Source organism: Oryctolagus cuniculus, chromosome 7, assembly GCF_051225735.1.
Source record: "Oryctolagus cuniculus isolate XC-2025 breed Fujian yellow rabbit chromosome 7, ASM5122573v1, whole genome shotgun sequence".
NCBI classification, from domain to species: Eukaryota; Metazoa; Chordata; class Mammalia; order Lagomorpha; family Leporidae; genus Oryctolagus; species Oryctolagus cuniculus.
The window spans coordinates 93,694,910-93,715,623 of NC_142873.1; the positions used below are offsets into that span (position 1 = coordinate 93,694,910).

The 20,714-nt window shown below is 38.5% G+C and overlaps 1 protein-coding gene across 2 annotated transcripts in view; it reads right to left on the reverse strand.

The window, feature by feature from the left end:
• Positions 1 to 3,446: 3,446 nt before the first annotated feature.
• The window catches only part of IFI44L (interferon induced protein 44 like), a 28,659-nt gene continuing 11,391 nt past the window's right edge, over positions 3,447 to 20,714 (reverse strand). The window contains exons 5-8 of one of the 2 annotated variants that reach the window (XM_089337177.1): positions 19,260 to 19,412; positions 17,520 to 17,691; positions 14,503 to 14,603; positions 3,447 to 3,779 (exon numbers count right to left, since the gene is read on the reverse strand). In XM_089337177.1, coding sequence (XP_089193303.1) covers positions 3,744 to 3,779; positions 14,503 to 14,603; positions 17,520 to 17,691; positions 19,260 to 19,412 — 462 coding nt within the window. In that variant the 3' untranslated portion in view covers positions 3,447 to 3,743. Of the gene's footprint in view, positions 3,780 to 12,932; positions 14,227 to 14,502; positions 14,604 to 17,519; positions 17,692 to 19,259; positions 19,413 to 20,714 lie in introns of those variants that run through there. The other variant, XM_002715545.6, reaches the window with a different exon arrangement.

Sequence of the window (20,714 nt, forward strand, 5' to 3'; positions counted from 1 at the left end):
TCAGGCGGACACCGGCACTCCTGTGAGTGGGACTCATTTTGGTGTGTGTTACTGTCAGCCTTCTGTGTGTATGGGGGCATTCCTGGGATGTCATGGGGCCCAATGACTGTGAGACCAAAGTGTGACCACTGGGGGGCCAATCTGCAGGCATCCATGAGACTATGCCCTGGAAACTAGTAGTGGGTTGGTAAAGCCCAACACTGGACAGAGTCTAATGCCTATGAGCACAATCTCTAGACTTGCTCCAGTATAAGCTGGATACCAGCATCCTGGTGCAACAAACTTGTTTTAATGTGTATCACCAGCATCTGGCAAGCTTAATATAAACTCCTAAGATTGTTCAGAGACTGTTGACTGTGAGACTGATGTATGACTCACAAAAGGCCTGTCTGAGTAGCTGAGTGGCTTCCTGTATCACCCTTCTTACAACCTTGCACAGACAACCAGGAATCACCAAACAGTTTTGGGACTCTTCCAGGCTGATAGAACCCAGCACTGATGAGTAGATCCTAATCGTCCCTATCCCCAAGCCAATGCACACCAACAGAACCTCTGCTGTAAGCACAGTGGACTTCCATAGTCCTGGTTGAGAAATCCAATACCCCAGCTGCATCACCAGTGCCTCCTAGTATCAGGCATAGAGACAATAGCAAGGCTGGCTTCAGTCTAACCACAGGATGCACTGGTCTTGCTGAACTGTGGGCTCTTGATGTGAGGTACTCATGGACACGTGGCAGAGTCCACGAATAATATAAACCCAGAAAAAGGCTTTCAGGAATGGAATATTCACCTTTTAGGCAAGTACCTTTTCATATAGAACAACACACCAACTGCAGATGCAGGAAAAACTTGAGTTTATAGAGTGTTGTAGATCTGATTCAGTAAAAATACATCAGCAGTAGATCTGGGACAAACGACAGCTAGTGCTTTCATAGTAGAAGTATCCACAGGCTAAAAGGAAATAAACAGACTGCTTAAAATTCCTAGAAAGGTAACCATAGATGAAGTCAGATTACTAAAACTAATCCCTTAAGGCATTAATGATATTGCTCACCAACAGCATCAAGAAGTACTATGGAGCCATGACCTCACTTAAACAGCAAAATAAGGCGCCAAAAACCAACCATCTAGGAATTGAAATTTTCAAGGGCATGGGTGAAGATTTCAAAGGACTTATTTAAGAAAACTTGATCAAATCCAAGAGAACACAGAGAAATTATTCTAACTGAGGAATTTGACAGAGAAATGGGAATGTTTAAAGAAAACCAAGCAGAAATATTTCAACTTAAAAGCACACTAAGCAAAATTGAAAACATGATAGAAATCAGCAATGGCAAGATATATGAAATAGAAGAAAGAACCACTGAGTCAAAGATAGTCTATTTGAAAATATACAGTTGGAGAAGGAAAAAGAAAAAAAGAATCAGAGTGGATGTTGTGATGCGGCAGGTTAAGTGGCTGCTTAGGACACACATATCCCATATTAGGATGCCTAGGATTGAACCCCTCCTACACCTCTGCTTCCAATTCAGATCCCTGTTTTTTTTTAAACTTTTATTTAATGAATATAGATTTCCAAAGTACAGCTTATGGATTATAATGGCTTCCCCCCTATAACGTCCCTCCCACCCGCAACCCTCCCCTTTCCCACTCCCTCTCCCCTTCCATTCACATCAAGATTCATTTTCAATTCTCTTTATATACAGAAGATCAGTTTAGCATACATTAAGTAAAGATTTCAACAGTTTACTCCCACACAGAAGCATAAAGTGAAAAATACTGTTTGAGTACTAGTTATAGCATTAAATCTCAATGTACAGCACACTAAGGACAAAGATCTGTTAATGCACCTGGGAGGTAGCAGATGACAGCTCAAGTATTTGAGTCCCTGACATCCATGTGAGAGATCTGGATGAAGTTCCTGTCTCCTGGCTTCAGCCTGGTCCAGCCCTGACTCTTATGGATCTTTGGAGAGTGAACCACTGGGTAGAAGTGCTCACTCTCTCTCTCTTCTTCCTCTCTCTCCTCCTCTGTCTCTCTCTCCATCTCTCTGAGTCTATGTATTCATATGCCTTTAAAATAAAAAAAAAAACACTTTTTAAAAATAAGCAAGAAGAATACATAAAGTTGGAAATTAACTGAAATGTGATCCCTGTTAAACATAAGAGTGGGAATAAGAGAGGCAAGAGATGTATAATTTGGGACATGCTCAAGCTGACTTGCCCCAAATGGTAGAGTTAAAAACATACCAGGGGATTCCAATTCAATCCCATCAAGGTGGCATGTACCAATGCCATCTCACTAGTCCAAGTGATCAATTTCAGTTCACAATTGATCATAATGAAAGGACTAAGAGTCAAAGGGAGCACATAAACAAGTCTAGTACCTGCTAACACTAACCGATGGAATAAATAAAGGGGAGAGTGATCCAACATGGGAAGTGAGATACTCAGCAGACTCATAGAATGGCAGATGTCCTAAATAGCACTCTGGCCTCAGAATCAGCCCTAAAGGCATTCAGATCTGGCTGAAAAGCCCATGAGAGTATTTCAGGCATGGAAAGCCAAGACACTCTGGCAAAAGATCTCTGCGAGTGAGATCCCAGTGGAAAGAACAGGTCTTCAAAGAAGGAGGTACCTTTCTCTGAAGGGAGGAGAGAACCTCCACTTTGACTATGAGCTTGTCTAAACAAGATAAGAATCAGAGAACTCAGAGGGCTTCCATAGCCTTGGAAACTCATGACTGGAGCATAGGGAGACTACTGATGCCATAGACAGGAGTGTCAATTGGTAAAGTCAACAACAGGAGTCACTGTGCACTTACTCCTCATGTAGGATCTCTGTCCTTAATGTGCTGTGTATTGAGATTTAATGCTATAACGAGTACTCAAACAATATATTTCACTTTGTGTTTTTATGGGGGTGCAAACTGTTGAAATCTTTACTTAATGTATACTGAACTGATCCTCTGTAAAAAAAAAAAAAAAAAAAAAAAAAAAGAAATTATCAACTCCCAACTTGACTCTCACTGGGATTAAACATGACAATAGGTCTGATCTGATTTCATCATCATTTTAAAAAAATCATCTATTATTTTTCACTTTATGTTTCTGTGTGGGAGCAAACTGTTGAAATCCTTACTTAATGTATACTAAGCTGATCTTCTGTATATTAAGATAATCGAAAATGAATCTTGATGTGAATGGAAGGGGAGAGGGAGTGGGAAAGGGGAGGGTAGTGGGTGGGAGGGACGGTATGTGGGGGAAGCCATTGTAATCCATAAATCGTACTTTGGAAATTTATATTCATTAAATAAAAGTTAAAAAAAAATGTTGGACTATCATCTTCCAAAAAAAAAATAAATAAATAAAGTTGGAAATGAATATGGAATAGCACCTAAAACATGCTCATTTACCTGATTCCAATTATGTACAGATGCATTATATCTTTTTTATGATTTATTTATTTCTTTAAAAAGCAGAGTTACAAGAGGCAGAGGCAGAGAGAGAGAGAGATCTTCCACCCACTGGTTCACTCCCCAAGTGGCTACAATAGCCGTAGCTGCACCGATCCGAAGCCAGGAGCCAGGAGCTTCTTCGTGTTTCCTACAAGGGTGCGGGGGTCCAAGGAGTTGGGCCGTCTTGCACTGCTTTCCCAGGCCATAACAGAGAACCAGATTGGAGGTGGAGCAGCCGGGTCCCAAACAGGTGCCAATATGGGATGCCGGCACTGCAGGTGGCAGCTTCACACACTAACCTCTTCAACAGCCCCAGTTGCATTCTATATGAGAGGAATAATACAGTATGTAGTCATAATAAAATGTCATGACAAATCTGAGTATGCATAGCATCCAAATATTGTCCAGGCTTAGAAAACAGCATCTTTAACACTGGTTAATTCATCCCTGAAGGCAACATCCAAATGCTGCTGAGTTTGCCACAGCTGTAAGAAACGTACTACCATGTTATCCATAGAAGTATGCATTTGTATTTCTTGAGCTAGGGCCATTGCAGCGGTATCCATAGTCGAAATTATTCCTATTACAGGCAGAGTGACACCAACAATTAACCCTAACACGCATTTGGATCTCATGCATAACACACCTTATAGGACAGAATAACAAAGCCATTTGGGTAACAGCTTCATAAATCTTTAACTGCTTTTAAAAATTAGCCTCAATTGATTAGAATTATTTTTTTGCTCTTAGTAACCTGAATTAACCATACTTTTTCTCAGTTGGAACCTGTAGTTCATTGTTAAACTTAGGCTTTATCTGTTTAAAGAGCAGTCCCAAGGTACTGAACACAATAGAAATGTGTGTGCTGGGGGCAGGGGGCGGGGGGCAGAAGAGGAAGCATGTGAATAGAGAACCAACAATGTTTTAATTTTTAAGAGCATGTTGTTTTTGTATTTTTTTATTTCAGAGTTTTGAAACCTCTTATCTATACAGCTGATTTCTAAGTTGTCAGAAAACCTGCGTTTGAGAACATTTCTTAGTCTTTTCTATAAATCTGAATGTAATTTTTTTAAAGAAGAATAAAAAACTGTGGATGACAAAAGACTTTCAATAGCAATGGTTAAAATTATAAAACAGGGCAGGCGCTGTGGGGTAGCGGGTAAAGCCGCCGCCTACAGCCCCACCATCCCATAGGGGCAACCAGTTGGAGCCCCGGCTGCTCCACTTCTGATCCAGCTCTCTGCTGTGGCCTGGGAAAGCAGTGCAAGATGGCCCAAGTCCTTGGGCCCCTGCACCCGTGTCAGAGACCTGAAGGAGGCTCCTGGCTCCTGGCTTCAAATTGGCACAGTGCTAGTCATTGCAGCCAATTGGGCAGTGAACAAGAGGATGGAAGATCTCTTTCTCTCTCTCTCTCTCTCTTTCTCTCTCTGCCTCTGCCTCTCTGTAACTCTGATTTTCAAATAAATAAAATAAATCTTTAAAAAAAATGATCCCTTTTAGGCCACTGGGCCTTTTTTATTCAGATAACCATTGTAACCAATACCTATTCAATAAGATCATTAGATTCTCCTAACTTTGGACATTTATATCAGTAGCATTTTATATTAGCATAATTTTGGCACCACTTCACATCTTGACAGTATCTTTACTGGGTGAATAATCCAATGCTTGGTGAATTTGGCTTCACAATGATAGAAAGGCATTACCTCTAGTATAATCCAAATAGCCTGATAATTTGGTGTCTCTACAGGATGAAAGATTAGGGTTCGGCACTGTGGTGCAGTGGGTTAATGCCCTGACCTGAAGTGCCGGCATCCCATATGGCCGCTGGTTCTAGTCCCAGCTGCTCCTCTTCCAATCCAGCTCTCTGCTATGGCCCAGGAAGGCAGTAGAAGATGGCCCAAGTCCTTGGGCCTCTGCATCTGCATGGGAGACCCAGAAGAAGCTCCTGGCTTCGGATCAGCAAATCTCCAGCCATTGTGGCAATCTGAGGAGTGAACCAGCAGATGGAAGACCCCTCTCTCTGTCTCTACCTCTCTGTAACTCTGTCTTTCAAATAAATAAAATGAATCTTTAAAAAAGGAAAGAAAGAAAAGAAAGGTAAGTCCTTTACAATTTCCAGGGGCCCAACTGCAAATATCAAAGTCCAAAGATTAGAACTTTGATTTTTTTGTATGCCTGGCATAGATGCCAAGAAGGTGTAAAATATCTGATTGAAATAGGATCTCTTAGCATCATGGCATGATATAGGCCAGATTTTATCATTGTTATAAAGTGATCACTCAAATACTTTAGAATAAGTACATACTTAAACCATAACTTTTAAAACTCAGCTGCTAGGGGCAGGTGCTGTGGCATAGCAGGTAAGGCTGCTGCCTGTGGTTCCAGCATCCCGTATGGGCACTCCCGTATGGGAGATCCACTTCCAATCCAGCTCTCTACTATGGCCTGGGAAAGCAGTGGAAGATGGTCCAAGTCCTTGGGCCCCTCCACCATCATGGGAGACCAGGAGGAAGCTCTTGGTTCCTGGCTTAGGATTGACGTAGCTCTGGCCATCATCGCCAATTAGGGAGCGTACCAGTGGATGGAAGACATCTCTCTCTCTCTGCCTCTCCTCTCTCTGTGGAACTCTGACTCTCAAATAAATAAAGAAATTGCAAACAAAGGAAACTCAGCTGCTCTTAAAATCAAACTCAACAGAGACAGAGAACACAAATATTACCTCAGTAGGATAAAAATATCAATGCCTCTTTGTTCTGTCACCAAGATGAGAAATAAAAGCCTTGACTACCATAGTTAGCACATGAGATCATCCCATAACCTGGGACAATTTAACAGAATCAGAACTAAGGAAGAGAAGAGAACTTACTGGAGCTGAGTAGAAAATTGACACAATGTCACCAATTAAAAGAGGTGCTGCAGTTTTTAAACATATTTCAAAATTGGAGACTAGTATTATTTTCAAATATTTCTGCTGATTTCCTTGATTTAGTTCACTAGGCTAGTCCTCCACCTGCCGCGCTGGCACCCCAGGTTGTGGTCCCGGTCGGGGTGCTGGATTCTGTCCCAGTTGCTGCTCTTCCAGTCTAGCTCTCTGCTGTGGCCCGGGAGTGCAGTGGAGGATGGCCCAGGTGCTTGGGCCCTGCACCCGCATGGGAGACCAGGATGAAGGACCTGGCTCCTGGCTTCAGATCGGCGCGGCGGCGGCCATTTGGGGGGTGGGGGTGAACCAACAGAAGGAAGACCTTTCTCTCTGTCTCTTTTTCTCACTCTGCCTGTCAAAAAAAAAAGGCTACTGATTTTTGTGTGTTAATTTATATTCTGTCAGTTTACCCAACTCTTTTATGAATTCCAGTAAGCTCTTAGCGGAGTCTTTAGGTCCCCCTATATATAGAATCATGTCATCTGTCAATAGGGATAATTTGACTTCCTGCTTTCCATTTTGTATCCAATTGATTTAATTTTCTTGCCTAATAGTTTTGGCTAAAACTTCCAGGACTATATTGAAAACCAATGATGAAACTCAGCATACTTATCTGATTCTAGATCTTAGTGGTCATGCTTCCAACTTTTCCCAATTCATTAAGATGCTGCATGTGGGTTTGTCATAAATTGCCTTAATTGTTTCGAATAGAATTTCTTCTATACTTAATTTGCTTAAGGTTTTCATCAAGAGAGGATATTATATTTTATCAAATGCTTTCTCTGCATCTATTTAGATTACCATATGTGTTTTTTTTCCTTCAGTTGGTTAATGTGATATACCACATTTATTGATTTGTATATGTTGAACCATCCCTGCATACCAGGGATAAATATCATTTGGTCTGGGTGAATTGTCTTTCTGATGTGTTGTTGGATTCAGTTAGCCAGTATTTTGTTGAGGATTTTTGCATCTATTTTTGTCATAGTAATGGTATATAGTTCTCTTTGTTGCATCTTTTTCTGGTTTAGGAATCAGGGTGATATCGGTCTCACAGAAGGAGTTTTGGAGGATTTTCTTCCTTTCAATTGTTTTGAACAGCTTGAGAAGAATTGGTATTAGTTCTTCTTTAAAAGTCTGGCAGAATTCAGTAGTGAAGCCATCTGATGCCGGGCTTTCCTTTTGTTGGAAAAGAGTCTTGATTACTGATTCAATCTCCATCTTGGCTTTTGGTCTGTTTAGCCTATCAGTGTCTTATGACCCAAATTTGTTGGATTGTATGTGTCTAGAAATCTATCCAGTTCTTCTACGGTTCCCAATTTGTTTGCATATAGCTCATAGGTAATTTTTATTTCTGTGTTTTCTGTTGTTACATTTCCCTTGTCATCTTTGATTTTATTAATTTGGGTCTTAGCCCTCTTTTTTTGATTAGTTGCACCACTGGTGTATCAATTTGTTTTATTTTTTCAAAAAACCAGTTCCTCATTTCACTAATCTTTTAAATTACTTTTTTTCAATTTTATTTCTTCTCTAATTTTAATTATTTCTTTCCTCCTACTAATTTTTGTTACTGTTTTTCTAGGTTCTTGAGATGTATTGATAGCTCATTTATTTGATGCCTTTCCAATTTCTTGATGTAGCCACCAATTGCTATCAACTCTCCTCTTAACACTGCTTTTGCTGTGTCCTATATGTTTTGATAGGTTGTACTGTCATCTTCATTTGTTTTCAGAAATTATTGATTTCTCTTTTTATTTCTTCTATTACTCACTATTCATTCCAGAGAATTTTGTTCCCTCTCCATGTGTTTACATATGTTCTAGATATTCTTTAGTTATTTATTTCCATCTTCATTCCATTGTGATCACAGAAGATGCATTGTGGGGCCAGCTCTATAGAGTAGTGTGTTAAGTTGTCACATGCAGTGCTGACATCCCATATGGGTGCCAGTTTGAGTCCCAGCTGCTCCACTTCCAATTGAGCTCATGACTAATTGCCTGTAAAAGCATTGGAAGATGGTAAAAGTCATTGGAACCATGCACCTACATGGGAGACTTGGAGAAGCTCCAGGCTCCTGGCTTCAGATTGGCCTGCAATGGCCAAGCTCCAACAATTGCAGTCATTTGGAGAGTGAACCAGTGGATGGAAGTTCCCTCTCTCTCTCTCTCTCACTCTGTATCTCAAGTAAATAAATAAACCTTTTAAAAAGGAAGATGAATGATATGGTTAATTTTCTTTTTTTAGTTTGGTGAGATTTGCTTTATGGCCTAACATAGTTTATCCTAGAGAAAGTTCTATGCACTGATGAAAAGAATGAGCATTGTAAAACGGTATGATGAAAAGTTTTGTAGATTTCAATTTGGATCATTTGGTCCATAGTGTAGATTATCTCTGTTGTTTCTTTGTTGATGTTCTGTCTAGTTGATTGACAAAAGTAAGGTGTTGAAGTCCCCCTACTATCCATTAACATTTGTTTTAAATGGCACCCTGGAATTAGGTGCACATAAATTTATTATAGTCACATCTTCATGTTGAATTGACCCCTTAATCATTGCATAGTGCCCTTCTTTGTCTCTTAACAGTTTTTATGTTAAAGTCTATTTCATCTGATATTAGGTTGACTACACCTGCTCATTTTTGCTTTCCATTAGCATTGCATATCTTTCTCCATCCTTTCACTTTCATTCTGCATGTAGCTTTGTTGGTAAGATGTGTTTATTGTAGGAAGCAAATAGATGGGCTTTGTTTTTCAATCCATTCAGCCAGTCTATATCTTTTAAATGGAGAATTAAAACCATTTATATCCAAGTTTATTATTGATGAGTGACTTGGCCCTCTCATTTTTCTGTAAATATTCTTATTGTTTGCTTTGAATTTCCTTCTTATATTTCCTGGGAGAATTTTTTGCCTTCATATTCTTTCATAATAATAACTATCTCTTTTTCTGTGTGTAGCACATCTTTAAGCATCATTTGTATGTCTGGATGAGTGGTGACAAATTCTTTCAATTTCTGTTTGTTATCAAATGTCTTTATTTCACCTTCTATCATAAATGAGAGCTTTGTATGATGCAGTATTATGGGTTGACTGTTTTTTCTTTTAAGACCAGGACTATCGTTTCTCTGTTCTTTCCTAGCCTATAGGATTTCTAATGAGAAGTCAGCTGTGGGTCTAATTGGGGATTCTCTGAAGGTAATCTGCTGTTTCTCTTGTGCACACTTTAGAATCTTTTCTTGTTTTATTGTGGAGAGTTTGACTACAATTTGTCATGGTGAAGATCTTTTCTGGTCGTGTCTTTTAGGAGTTCTGTGTGCCTCAGGTACATAGAAGTACCTTTCTTTCTCCAAATAAGAGCAATTTTTTTGGAATTATTTTACTAAAAAGGCCTTCTAATCCATTCTTTTTCTACACATTCAGGAACTCCTACGACATATTTTGGTTCATTAGATTGTATCCCATAAATCTCCAACACTGTTTTTCATTTTTCTAATTTCTTCTTTTTTTGGTCTGGCTGAGAAATTTCCAAAGATTTTTCCTCTAGCTAAGATATTCTTTCATTTGCCTCAGTAAGTCTGCTGTTAAGGTTTTTCACTGTATTTTTCATTGGCATATTTAATTATTCATTTCTAACATTTCAATTTAATTTCTCTTCAAAATCTCAATCTCATGGGAGAATTTTTCCTCCATGTCTAGCATGGATTTCTTTACCTCATGAATTTGCTTCTCATTGCTTCTGAGCAATCCTATGATTAATCTTTTGAATTCATTTTCAGGCATTCCATCAATCTCTTTGTCTTCACATTCTAAAATTAATGTGTTGTTTTGTTCATTTGGAGAAGTCATATGGTCTTCCTTATTCTTGTTTCTGAGTTTACGCTTTTATTTATTGATATTTGTTTAATTACTTGTTTTTCTCCTCTAATAGATTTTGTCTTTGAACTATGCCTCTGTTGTTTAGTGGAGTATCTTCTCTTTCAGTCAGTACCCAAAATTGCATGCTGGTGTGGTCAGGGAGCTCTGGTTAGTGCTCCAGGGTGGAGAGGTATCCAGGATGACACCCCAGTGGGTGTCTTGTCAGCAGGAAAGAGGGTATGATCACTTCTGCTGGCATAATCAACCCTAACATCCTCTCTTCCAAGGTGATCAATGCCAGGCATTAGCCCACAGAGGGTACAACACTCACTCATGCTGCCACATTAAACACATAATGGATCTGTGTAGTCCTCATGTAAATACAGATCCTGCTACAATGAACCACCCAGGCAGTCAGAGAGCTGGGAGCCTTTGGCACCACACAGCGATTGCCCTGAGATCCAGCTACACCTTGCGCCCTATTATGTAGTCATGGAGTCCCCACAATATCAGCACACAAGGCTCCCACAGTCACAGGGTACAGAGTATCCACTACACCCTGTTAGCCTATCCTGTTCATGGAGGGACAGAGGCTGGGGGCACCTCACAGTCCAACATGGATTGCCAATCCACTCAAGCAGACTCAAAATCAGTGGGGAATGCAGACTTTTCCCTCCAGTAAAATCCCTGGATCATACACATGCCCAAGAGCCACTACTGCCATTAATCATTTCAAAATGACGGCTTCTCCCCACCATTTGCTGGGTGTGCATCTTAGCTCCTACAGCCACTACTTGTGTCGAGATGGTGCCCCTTCCCAGTCCGTTGCTCGGTGCCCTTTTTGAGGGAAAGGAAGAGAAAAATGTGTCCTTCTTCACTGGGTTAGGGAGTATGTTGTCCCCCTTAGAGCTCCAGCCTGGACTGCAGTGCCGACATCCCATATGGGTGTCCCAGCTGCTCCACTTTTGACCCAGCTCTCTGCTACAGCCTGGGAAAGAAGTAGAAGATGGCCCAAGTCCTTGGACACCTGCACCCATGTGGGAGATCCGGAAGAAGCTCCTGGCTCCTGGCTTCAGATCTTCACAGCTCTGGCCATTGCAGCCAACTGGGGAGTGAACCAGTGGATGGAAGACCCCCTCTCTTTGCCTCTCCTTCTCTCTCTGTGTAATTCTACTTTCAAATAAATAAACAACTATTTTTTTAAAAGGGCATATATTCTGATTGTTCAGACTTCCTTAGATAAGTTTCAATCAAATGTACCTCCTTCTATAAAATAATCTATGGGAGGCAGTAAGGTTATTATTAATGGGACACACTGAGGCCACATCAACATGACTTACAGATAACATTTCTTCCCTAGCACATGAGATACGGATTTTTCTCAAATGAGAATGAAGGCTCCCAGATGTTACCTGGCTTTCATGTGGTGTTCTGACCCTTGCCACATGAGGTAGTCTTTGGAAGCCTCCCAATCTCCGTTAATCTCTTTTCTCACTGGTCTCTCCAGTTCTGTTCCTTTCCTCTCCTTCTACCAGAGTAATGCCCAATTTTTCTTTCCTCTCTCATCCCAAGATGGTTGACTATCTTGTTGTAGTTCCAGAAACAGAAAAGATGGGCAGTTATCTCTTTATTACCTTTTCAATCCAAAAATTCTGTAAATTCTTATTTTTTAAAGATCATTTTATTTGAAATAAGAATTACAGAGAGAGGGGAAGAGAGACAGTGAGATCGTCCATTCATTAGCTCAATCTCCAAATGGCCACAATGCCCAGCATTGGGCCTCTTTGAAGCCATGAGCCAGGAGCTTCTCCCAGGTCTGTCATGTGGGTGGTAGGGGCCCAAGCACTTGAGCCATCTTCTGCTGGTTTCCCAGATACATTAGCAGGGAGCTGGATGGGAAGGGGAACAGCCATGACTCAAACCATTCCCATATGGGATACCAGCACTGCAGATGGCATCTTAACGTGATGCCACAGTTCAGGCCCCTAATTTCTGTAAATTCTATGTTAGATTCTTTCATGGCCTTGACTCTCAAGGATCCACTCTAAAAGAGCAGAAGCCTGAGCATTGTTTCTGATTGGTTTGGTTTTAATTTGTTTTCACTCCTTAGTTAAAAAAATCTTAGTCCTCAAGAGGATAATGGGAGTGATTCAGGGAAATAAGGGGGAAAACATGCATGAGGGTACTTTAAAATGTCTGTAGAAAAGCACTTAAAGATAAGTTGATTTTATCACGAAAAGTTTAAATCTATGCATAGTTTTATCAAAATCTATTTTCATGAACTTTTTAAAGACCCCTCATATGTATTGATTTCAAAGTAAGCATATTTTAACTCCATTTTCCCATACGTTTTGTAAAATACCCTCATACATTTTTATTTAAAAGAAGCTGGAACGAGGTAAGCATGGCATGGTAGATTAAGCCTCTACTTCCAAGAGGCAGGGCCCCAGGTTCTTGAGTCATCACTTACTGTCTTCCAGGATGCACACTAGCAAGACCTTGTATTCAGAAGCAGAGATAGGAAATGAATATAGTAACTCTGATATGGGATGCAAGTGTCCTGAGCAATGTCTTCACTGTTACACCAAATGTCTGCCCCAACCTTTTCATTGACTTGCACTAGTAACTTTCTTTGTTCATTCCAACCTGGAGACATGGCTAGGATGGTTTAGAATTCCATGAATGAAAAGCAGGCATGGGATTACTAGAGAGAGAAATTTTATTTTTTTTACGGAAATACAATGTCAAGTTGTTAAGAAATATCCTTCTCACTTAAATTCATTTATATTTACATCCAAAGGTAAGTAAAACACTCTGGCTTATTTACTTCTGTTTTCTCAGTTCAGTATTTCATCCACTCCCTTTTACATGGAGAAAAACATAGTCACTGTTGCCATTCCAAAGAGAGCGGGAGAGAAGAATAATGGCATATATATATATATTATATCTTTAGCAGGCACTGCGCTAATTTCTGTCATTACAAAGATGAGTAGAATCTAAATCCTTTGTCTCAAAGAATTTATAATCTATTTAAGAAAGCAGATGCTATATAATCATTACATAATCATTATTTAATCTGGTTAGTCCTTACATAAATTGCTATATAGAAGAGAAAGTAAAGTAATAGTTAATTTACATGAGGAAGTTTAGAAACATGTCACAGAAACTAAATGGTAAGGAGTACAATATATATAGGGCGGGTTGTGGCAGAGCATATTCAAAGGATTGCCTTTGGAACTTAAGGAATGATTAGCCGTAGAAGGCCCCATCAGTTAGAGGCTGTCAAGGAGGCAGAAGATGAACAATAGTAGATTCTGAATAAGGATTCTAAACAGATGGATTCTTTTTTAAAAAAAAAAAAGATTTTTTTTATTTATTTGAGAGGTAAAGTTACAGACAGTGAGAGGTAGAGACAGAGAGAAGGTCTTCCCTCCGCTAGTTTACTCCACAGATGGCTGCAACGGCCATAGCTGAACCCATATGAAGCCAGGAGCCAGGTGCCTCCTCTCGGTCTCCCATGCAGGTGCAGGGGCCCAAGGACCCGGGCCATTCTCCATTGCTTTTCCAAGCCATAGCAACAACACATGCCAGTCCAGTTTTGGGCCAAGTGTCAGAATCAAGGCAAACAATAGCACTTAGAGAACTAGTTAAGTTTTGCAAATTTATCAGACAACAAACAATAGAAATGAAGCACATATCCTAACATAGCTGTCAGTATTGATACAGAAAGATGGGTTCCAGCCACCCAACCAAGACATAGCTTAGGCTGCTTCAAAAGACATTGGTTACTGATGAGCAGAACGTAAAGGAGTCAAATTACTGGTTTCCTCTTTTGGCAAATCCTCTAAGAAGTCATCTGTCACCCGCAGCATCTGCCTCAGTGCAGAGAGAACTAGAATGTCTTCCTCAGGGTCTGACTCCCACTTGGAAGTATGATTTCCAATGATCAAGATATTAAAAATAGGAATGCCTAGGATTTTGCTGACATTCATTACCTGTGCAAAAATGCATTTAAGACATGTAAGTCATATTTGAAAATTGACTGCATTGTAAATAAAACTCAAGAAAAAAATGGCTTCAAAAATTATCTTCAGTACATACATATAATTCAAATATTTATCATTTTAAATTGGGACATAAATTTGAATTAACAGAATAATTTATATAATTTTTATTCATCTGTGACTATTTTGTAATAGCATACATATACATATATAGACTATGATTTTGATAGTTTACAATAGAATCTGATTACAAACAGCATTCCCTACCTGTTTTTGAGAAGTTGTAGATTTATTCACATTTAAAAAATTGACTTGAAGGACTTCATCATAATTATTCACCTTTGTAAGCAAGACTACATGCGCTATACCTATATAAAAATAAATTAATTATATCATAAATAATAAGGGGACAGCCAAGAAACTATATAACATGAAAACAATTCTCTGTGAAGTGATCCCACATTTGACAGCATGAATTATTCTGAATAATTCTCAATATGTAGCCTGAAGTTTTTGTAATAAAAAAATGATCTTTTTCTTCCAACATTAGAAGTCACTTTTAAAGAAAAGCAAATTTGAACATAATTCTGATAATCTAATATTGTGACTTTCAAACAATGTGATATTTCATGAGGGAAAGTGATTGCTGGACTTGGGATTTTAAAAGAACTGCAAAGACACTAAAAAGACAGGAGTTGAAGAAGGCTGTATGTGAGTATTTATAACCTATAAAAGGAATGTACACTGATTTCAATGTACACCAGAAACCTGAAGTCTTTGTCAAATCACAAAAAGTGAATGAATTACACTTGACTCCTAAACTAATCAAATTTCTGCCTGACTAGCTACTTCTGAGGAAAAATATAAAATTGAGTTTTTTTTTTTTCAAATGTTTATCAAGAATGTCTCCACTATGCCTCTCTTCCATGTGATTGATCTCAATGAATAAAATTTGGGGTACATTGATGGTTAAGCCACTATTTTGGGATAGTTTGTTACAGATCAATAGATAACTGATAGACTGATTGAACTCTTAACAAACTTTCAATCGTGATACCGCATGAATGATGAACTAGTATCATAAGAAAGCTTAGCTGTAAAACAGGTCTGAACTCAGCCACACAGTTTTTTCCCCAAAGGCATTCACCAAGCGCATAGAAGTGGAATACTAGTGGCTGGCAGCAGTACTGAAGAGCTAAAGGAGTTCACCCTGAAGCATGCAGAAAATTTTCCAAATGTAAATCAGTGGCTAGACTGAGGAGTGCAGCAGGGCAAGAATTCTGAGATAATAACTACAACAAATTTTGAGTTTACATTGAGTGTAGGGTTCTAACAAAGGTTGGATAAGACAAAATAGAAACCTTTAAAAATAATAATTCGAAAATCAGTGACTAAAGATTCTAGAGAAAGAAGCTAGAATAATAAGAGTAAAGTAAACCCAAAGAAATTCAAAGTAAAGAAATAAAAAATTTCAAAGGTCAACAAAGTAGAAATGAGGCGAAACAGTAGAAAAACATTAACGAAGCCAAAATTTGATCCTTTGAAAGCATCAATTAAATTGTCAAATTTTGAAATGTTCTAATCAAGAAAAACGAGATACTGAAAGAAAAGGAAAGAGAAAAAAATGTAATCCACTACTATCAGGAATGAAAGAAAAGCCACAAAAATCCACAGACATTCAAAGACCAATGAGAGAATATTATGAGTAATGCCATGCAAAAAAGTTTATTGGCATATGGAATTTCTTTTCCTCTTGGGTCTAGCATCAGTTGTTTTGTTTTGTTCTGTTCTGTTCTGTTCTGTTTTGTTTTTGTGCTTGTGACCAGGGGGTATTAGCTATTACTCTGCCCAATAATGTGCACTGAGCATGGCTAGAAGGCTCTATCTAGTATGTCATTCACAGTAATTAAATTGTAGGGGATGAAAAGGAGGGAGGAAAGAGATCCCGAGGCTTCCAAAACTACAATTAATGCTCCCTGTGTCGCCACTGCACCACATAGATCATCTGATTTGGGTTTTGCCCTTAAATAAGAATGATGAGGCCGGCACCGTGGCTCACTAGGCTAATCCTCCGCCTTGCGGCGCCGGCACACCGGGTTCTAGTCCCGGTCGGGGCGCCGGATTCTGTCCCAGTTGCCCCTTTCCAGGCCAGCTCTCTGCTGTGGCCAGGGAGTGCAGTGGAGGATGGCCTAAGTACTTGGGCCCTGCACCCCATGGGAGACCAGGAGAAGCACCTGGCTCCTGCCATCGGATCAGCGAGGTGCGCCGGCCACAGCGCGCTGGCCGAGGCGGCCATTGGAGGGTGAACCAATGGCAAAAAAGGAAGACCTTTCTCTCTGTCTCTCTCTCTCACTGTCCACTCTGCCTGTCAAAAAAAAAAAAAAGTATGATGAAACACCACTGGAAGAGAAGGAAATCTTCCTACATTGTGAATCCATTATATCTGGACCATTGGAAGGAGGAGGGGCACAGGAGTGATGATACAAGGGTAGTTAGCCATTCTACCCCTGCTCTCATATTTCTCACCTTAGCAGAGATTTGGTACTATTATGCATTACTCTTCCCAGGCATTGCTGCCAGTTTCTTTGGTGAAGGGATAGGTGTTGGTCGTCCCAGGGAAATGGGAAAGAGGTAAGCCATAGCTTAAAAAGGTCCTTCTGTCCTCTTACAAAAATACTGGATTTCTGATTGACTTTACTAAATGATTGCCTTTAGTGTGATCTCTTCATTCAGGTCCCAGACAAATAACTAGCAAAGTTGTCCAATTAACACCTCTGGTATGTGCTCGCTGCGCAGCACATACACTAAAATTGGAACACCTCCAGTAGAGTGCAGTTCTCAACTGAAACACATAATTTCTTTTTCAATCTCTGTTCCAATGCATTTATTCTCTTTCAAACTTAGTGCAATATCCTCTTAGAGGTCCTAAGTAAGCAGTTACCAACATTACCTGTTGTTATTCAACATGATGTGTAGCTACCTACATGCTGTTGAAAACTCATTTCAAATCTTAGCACTTCTCTAAGTGTTATTCAAAATCTACCATAATTTTAAAGCTATTAAATGTTTGTATTTGCTTATATACTTAGCATTCAGTGTTCATTATATAGGAGCTCGATTTGAAGCAAAGCAGCCGGGACACAAACTGGCACCCATATGGGATGCCCAGCATCACAGGCAGATACATTACTCACTATGCTACAATGTCACCCCTCTTAACTCTCTGTGAAACTTCCTGTGAATCTATAATTATCCCCCCAATTGATAAGTACAACGAGACTTACCACAAGTTATTACTTCTTTGTGAATTTGTTTCAGCTTTGCCACCATTGTAGAGGAGAGGTTGTCAATAGAGTTGATGTCTAAGACATAAGCCACACAGTGAACCCTGTCCTTCAGTGATGGAGATTTGATATAGGTAGGATGCTTGGATGTAATCGGTTTGCAGGGATCAAACTGTTATAGAAATATGAGACAACATGCATAATTCACAGAGTCTCTGCTTAAGTTTTTAATACACAACTCATGCTTCAAACATCACCACAACTAACCTCCAACCTAAAACTTTCCGTTCTGCCCCCAGTGAGTCTTTTCCCAGATTGTCTAGTAGTAACTTTCCATGAGAACTTTCCACTGTGATAATAATGCCATCATTAAGTAATGATCATATGATCATAATGCCTCCTACAGGAAAACAATTTCATTGCTTTGTTAAAAATAATTTTCCACTGTAATTATTACAAGTGCAAAGGATGCTTTTTTAAAAAAGCTAATATAGTAACTCCTAGTCTTCAGAAATAAATAGCACTTTTGCATGCTTAAGACACCTCTTTAAGCATTTTGTATGACTAGAAGAAATGGTGGATAGAAGGAAAGAAAAGAGGGGAAAAGGAGAGAGAGTGTGTGAGAGAAATATATTGAAAATGGCATTTAAACAAAAATGCTATTATTTCTTTTAAATTTGCAAAGGAAAATGAACAAAAGAAATACCAACTTTTTAAGTTAGCATCTCTTTACCACAGGACAATAATCTTTTGAATATTGATAAAATAGATTGCAAAATATAGTGAATTTGGAAAGGTATAATTTTAACTACATACTGTAATGCCACATTAAGTATGCTGACTCTTTGCTATGAAGCAAAAGTTTTAGTATTTTCATAGTTTCTACCACTTCTCCTATTTTTGTTCCTCCAACTTTTATCCATGACTTGATTGAGGGTCCCTTGAGCAGGAGGATTGTGTTGTTATTTAACGATCTTAGTAACTGGCACAAAATAAGTTTTCAATACATGATTTTTAGATGAATAAGTGTATATATGCGAAAGATTTCCAAAAAAGACACAGTTGGGAAGCAAAGGAAGTCACTGTTTGTAAATTAGGGATACTTCTATAAATAATATATTTATTATTACTATCTAATATATATCTATACACATATAAATAAATATCTAAAAAAATGCTGACAATAATGGTTAACTCTTAATACTTAGAGTGTTTCATTTCATTAAACCTCAGCCATCCTATGAGATGGTTACTATTAATACCTACATTTCATACTTTAAAATAAGAGAGAAAAATAAGCAAATAACATGTTTATGGGTACACAATTAATTAATGGCAGAGCTCACCTTTGGATCTAGGTACTTAGCAATGGATTCTAACACTCATGGTATCACATTTCAACAGAAAGTGGATAATGGTTCCAATATTTTGTCTATGTTTTGAAAAAGGTAAGAGGTTAGCCTACTGCTTTCTTATTAGTATGCGTCACTGCAGAGATCAATAATATCCCCATGGCTTTTTCCTGAATGGAAAGAATCCATCCTTTTGATTTTGTTTCTCAATAGAAACGGAGAGCAGTCAGTCACTCTACTTTTCTCACATGAATACTTAAATCACTCCAAGTAGTTAATTGATATTGGAAAAACATTATGACAGCAGAAATTTCCTTGTGGGGTAAAAATTCAATAAAAAGTAATGATTAAAATGATGTAAAATGTATTGGAGCTGAAGAACTCTTACTTGATATCTGTCTGGTACGCAGCCTTTTAAGATGTGGGGTATGTCGTCCACACATAGTCCTCCTCCTTCTGAATCATGCAGTCCCATTGTGTCACACAACATAAATGGCAAATACTGCCTATGTACTCCATCTTTAATAGAATATATCCTATACTGTAAAAATAATTAGAAAGAGATAGATAAGTAGACATAGATCAAATATTAAAGTTCATTTTTTAACCAGCATTCAGTACATGACAATAGGGAGAAGAGACACTGCTTGTTTTAACACCATTGTCAAAAAAACCATTTTGGTCTCTGGAAGGAATCATTTAGATTCTTGAAAATTACTGAGAATCAAAAAGATATGCTATTTATATGTACTGCATCTATTGATACTGAACATATTAGAAATTAAACCTCCAAATGATTTAAATGTTTCTTTTAATTGGCACATAAAATCGTATGTGCTTACTGTTTCCGATGATGTTTTGAATACATACATTTGGGAATCACTAAATCCAGGTAGCTGATACATAAGCTACTGCACAGTTTTTTGGGGAGAAAAATTTATACAGTTTCTATTGTTTTTCTAGAATAAAATATATAACTAACTATAGTCACTGTGTTCTACAACAATTCTCATAAACTTGTTCCTTCTAACTGAAACCTCTTCCCCACCACCCTAGTCCCTGGTAACCACCATTTTACTTTACACTTCTATGAGACAAAAATTTTTAGATTCCAAATATGAGTGAGATAATGCAGAATTCCTATTTTTAGGACTAGCAAAATGTTTTCTAAGCTCATCAACGCTGCTTGATGCAAATGATAGAATTTTCTTCTTATCCCTGAATAATATTTCATTATATATAAATGCTATATTTTCTTTATCCATTCAACTGTTGATTGACACTTGAGCTTATTCCATATTCTGTTACTGGGAATAATTCTGCAGTCATCTGGAAGTGCAGATAAATGTTTGCCACACTGCTATCATTTCCTTTGGATATATAACCAGTAAGAGGATTGAAGAATCATATGGTTCCAGATTTTTTTTAAAAAACTCCGTACTCTTTTACATGATAGTTGTACTAGTTTATACTCTTACCTACAATGCACAACGTTTAGCTTTTCTCTACATCCTTGCCAACATTTGTTATCCTAGGTGCTTTTGATAGTGGTTATTCCAACAGATGTGAAATAATATCTCATTACATCTGTAATTAGCACTGCCCTAATGATTTAAGATGTTGAGCATTTTTACACATACCTACAGGACATTTGTATCTATTTTTGAGAAATGTCTAAATAGGTTCTCTTCTCCAATTTTTAACAGATTATCTGTTTTCTTGCTTTTTTTAAAAAAAGATTTATTTATTAATTTGTTTTGAAAGTCAGAGTTAGAGAGAGAGACACACACAGAGATATTCCATCTACTGGCTCACTGCCCAGGTAGTCCTAAGGGCCAGGGCT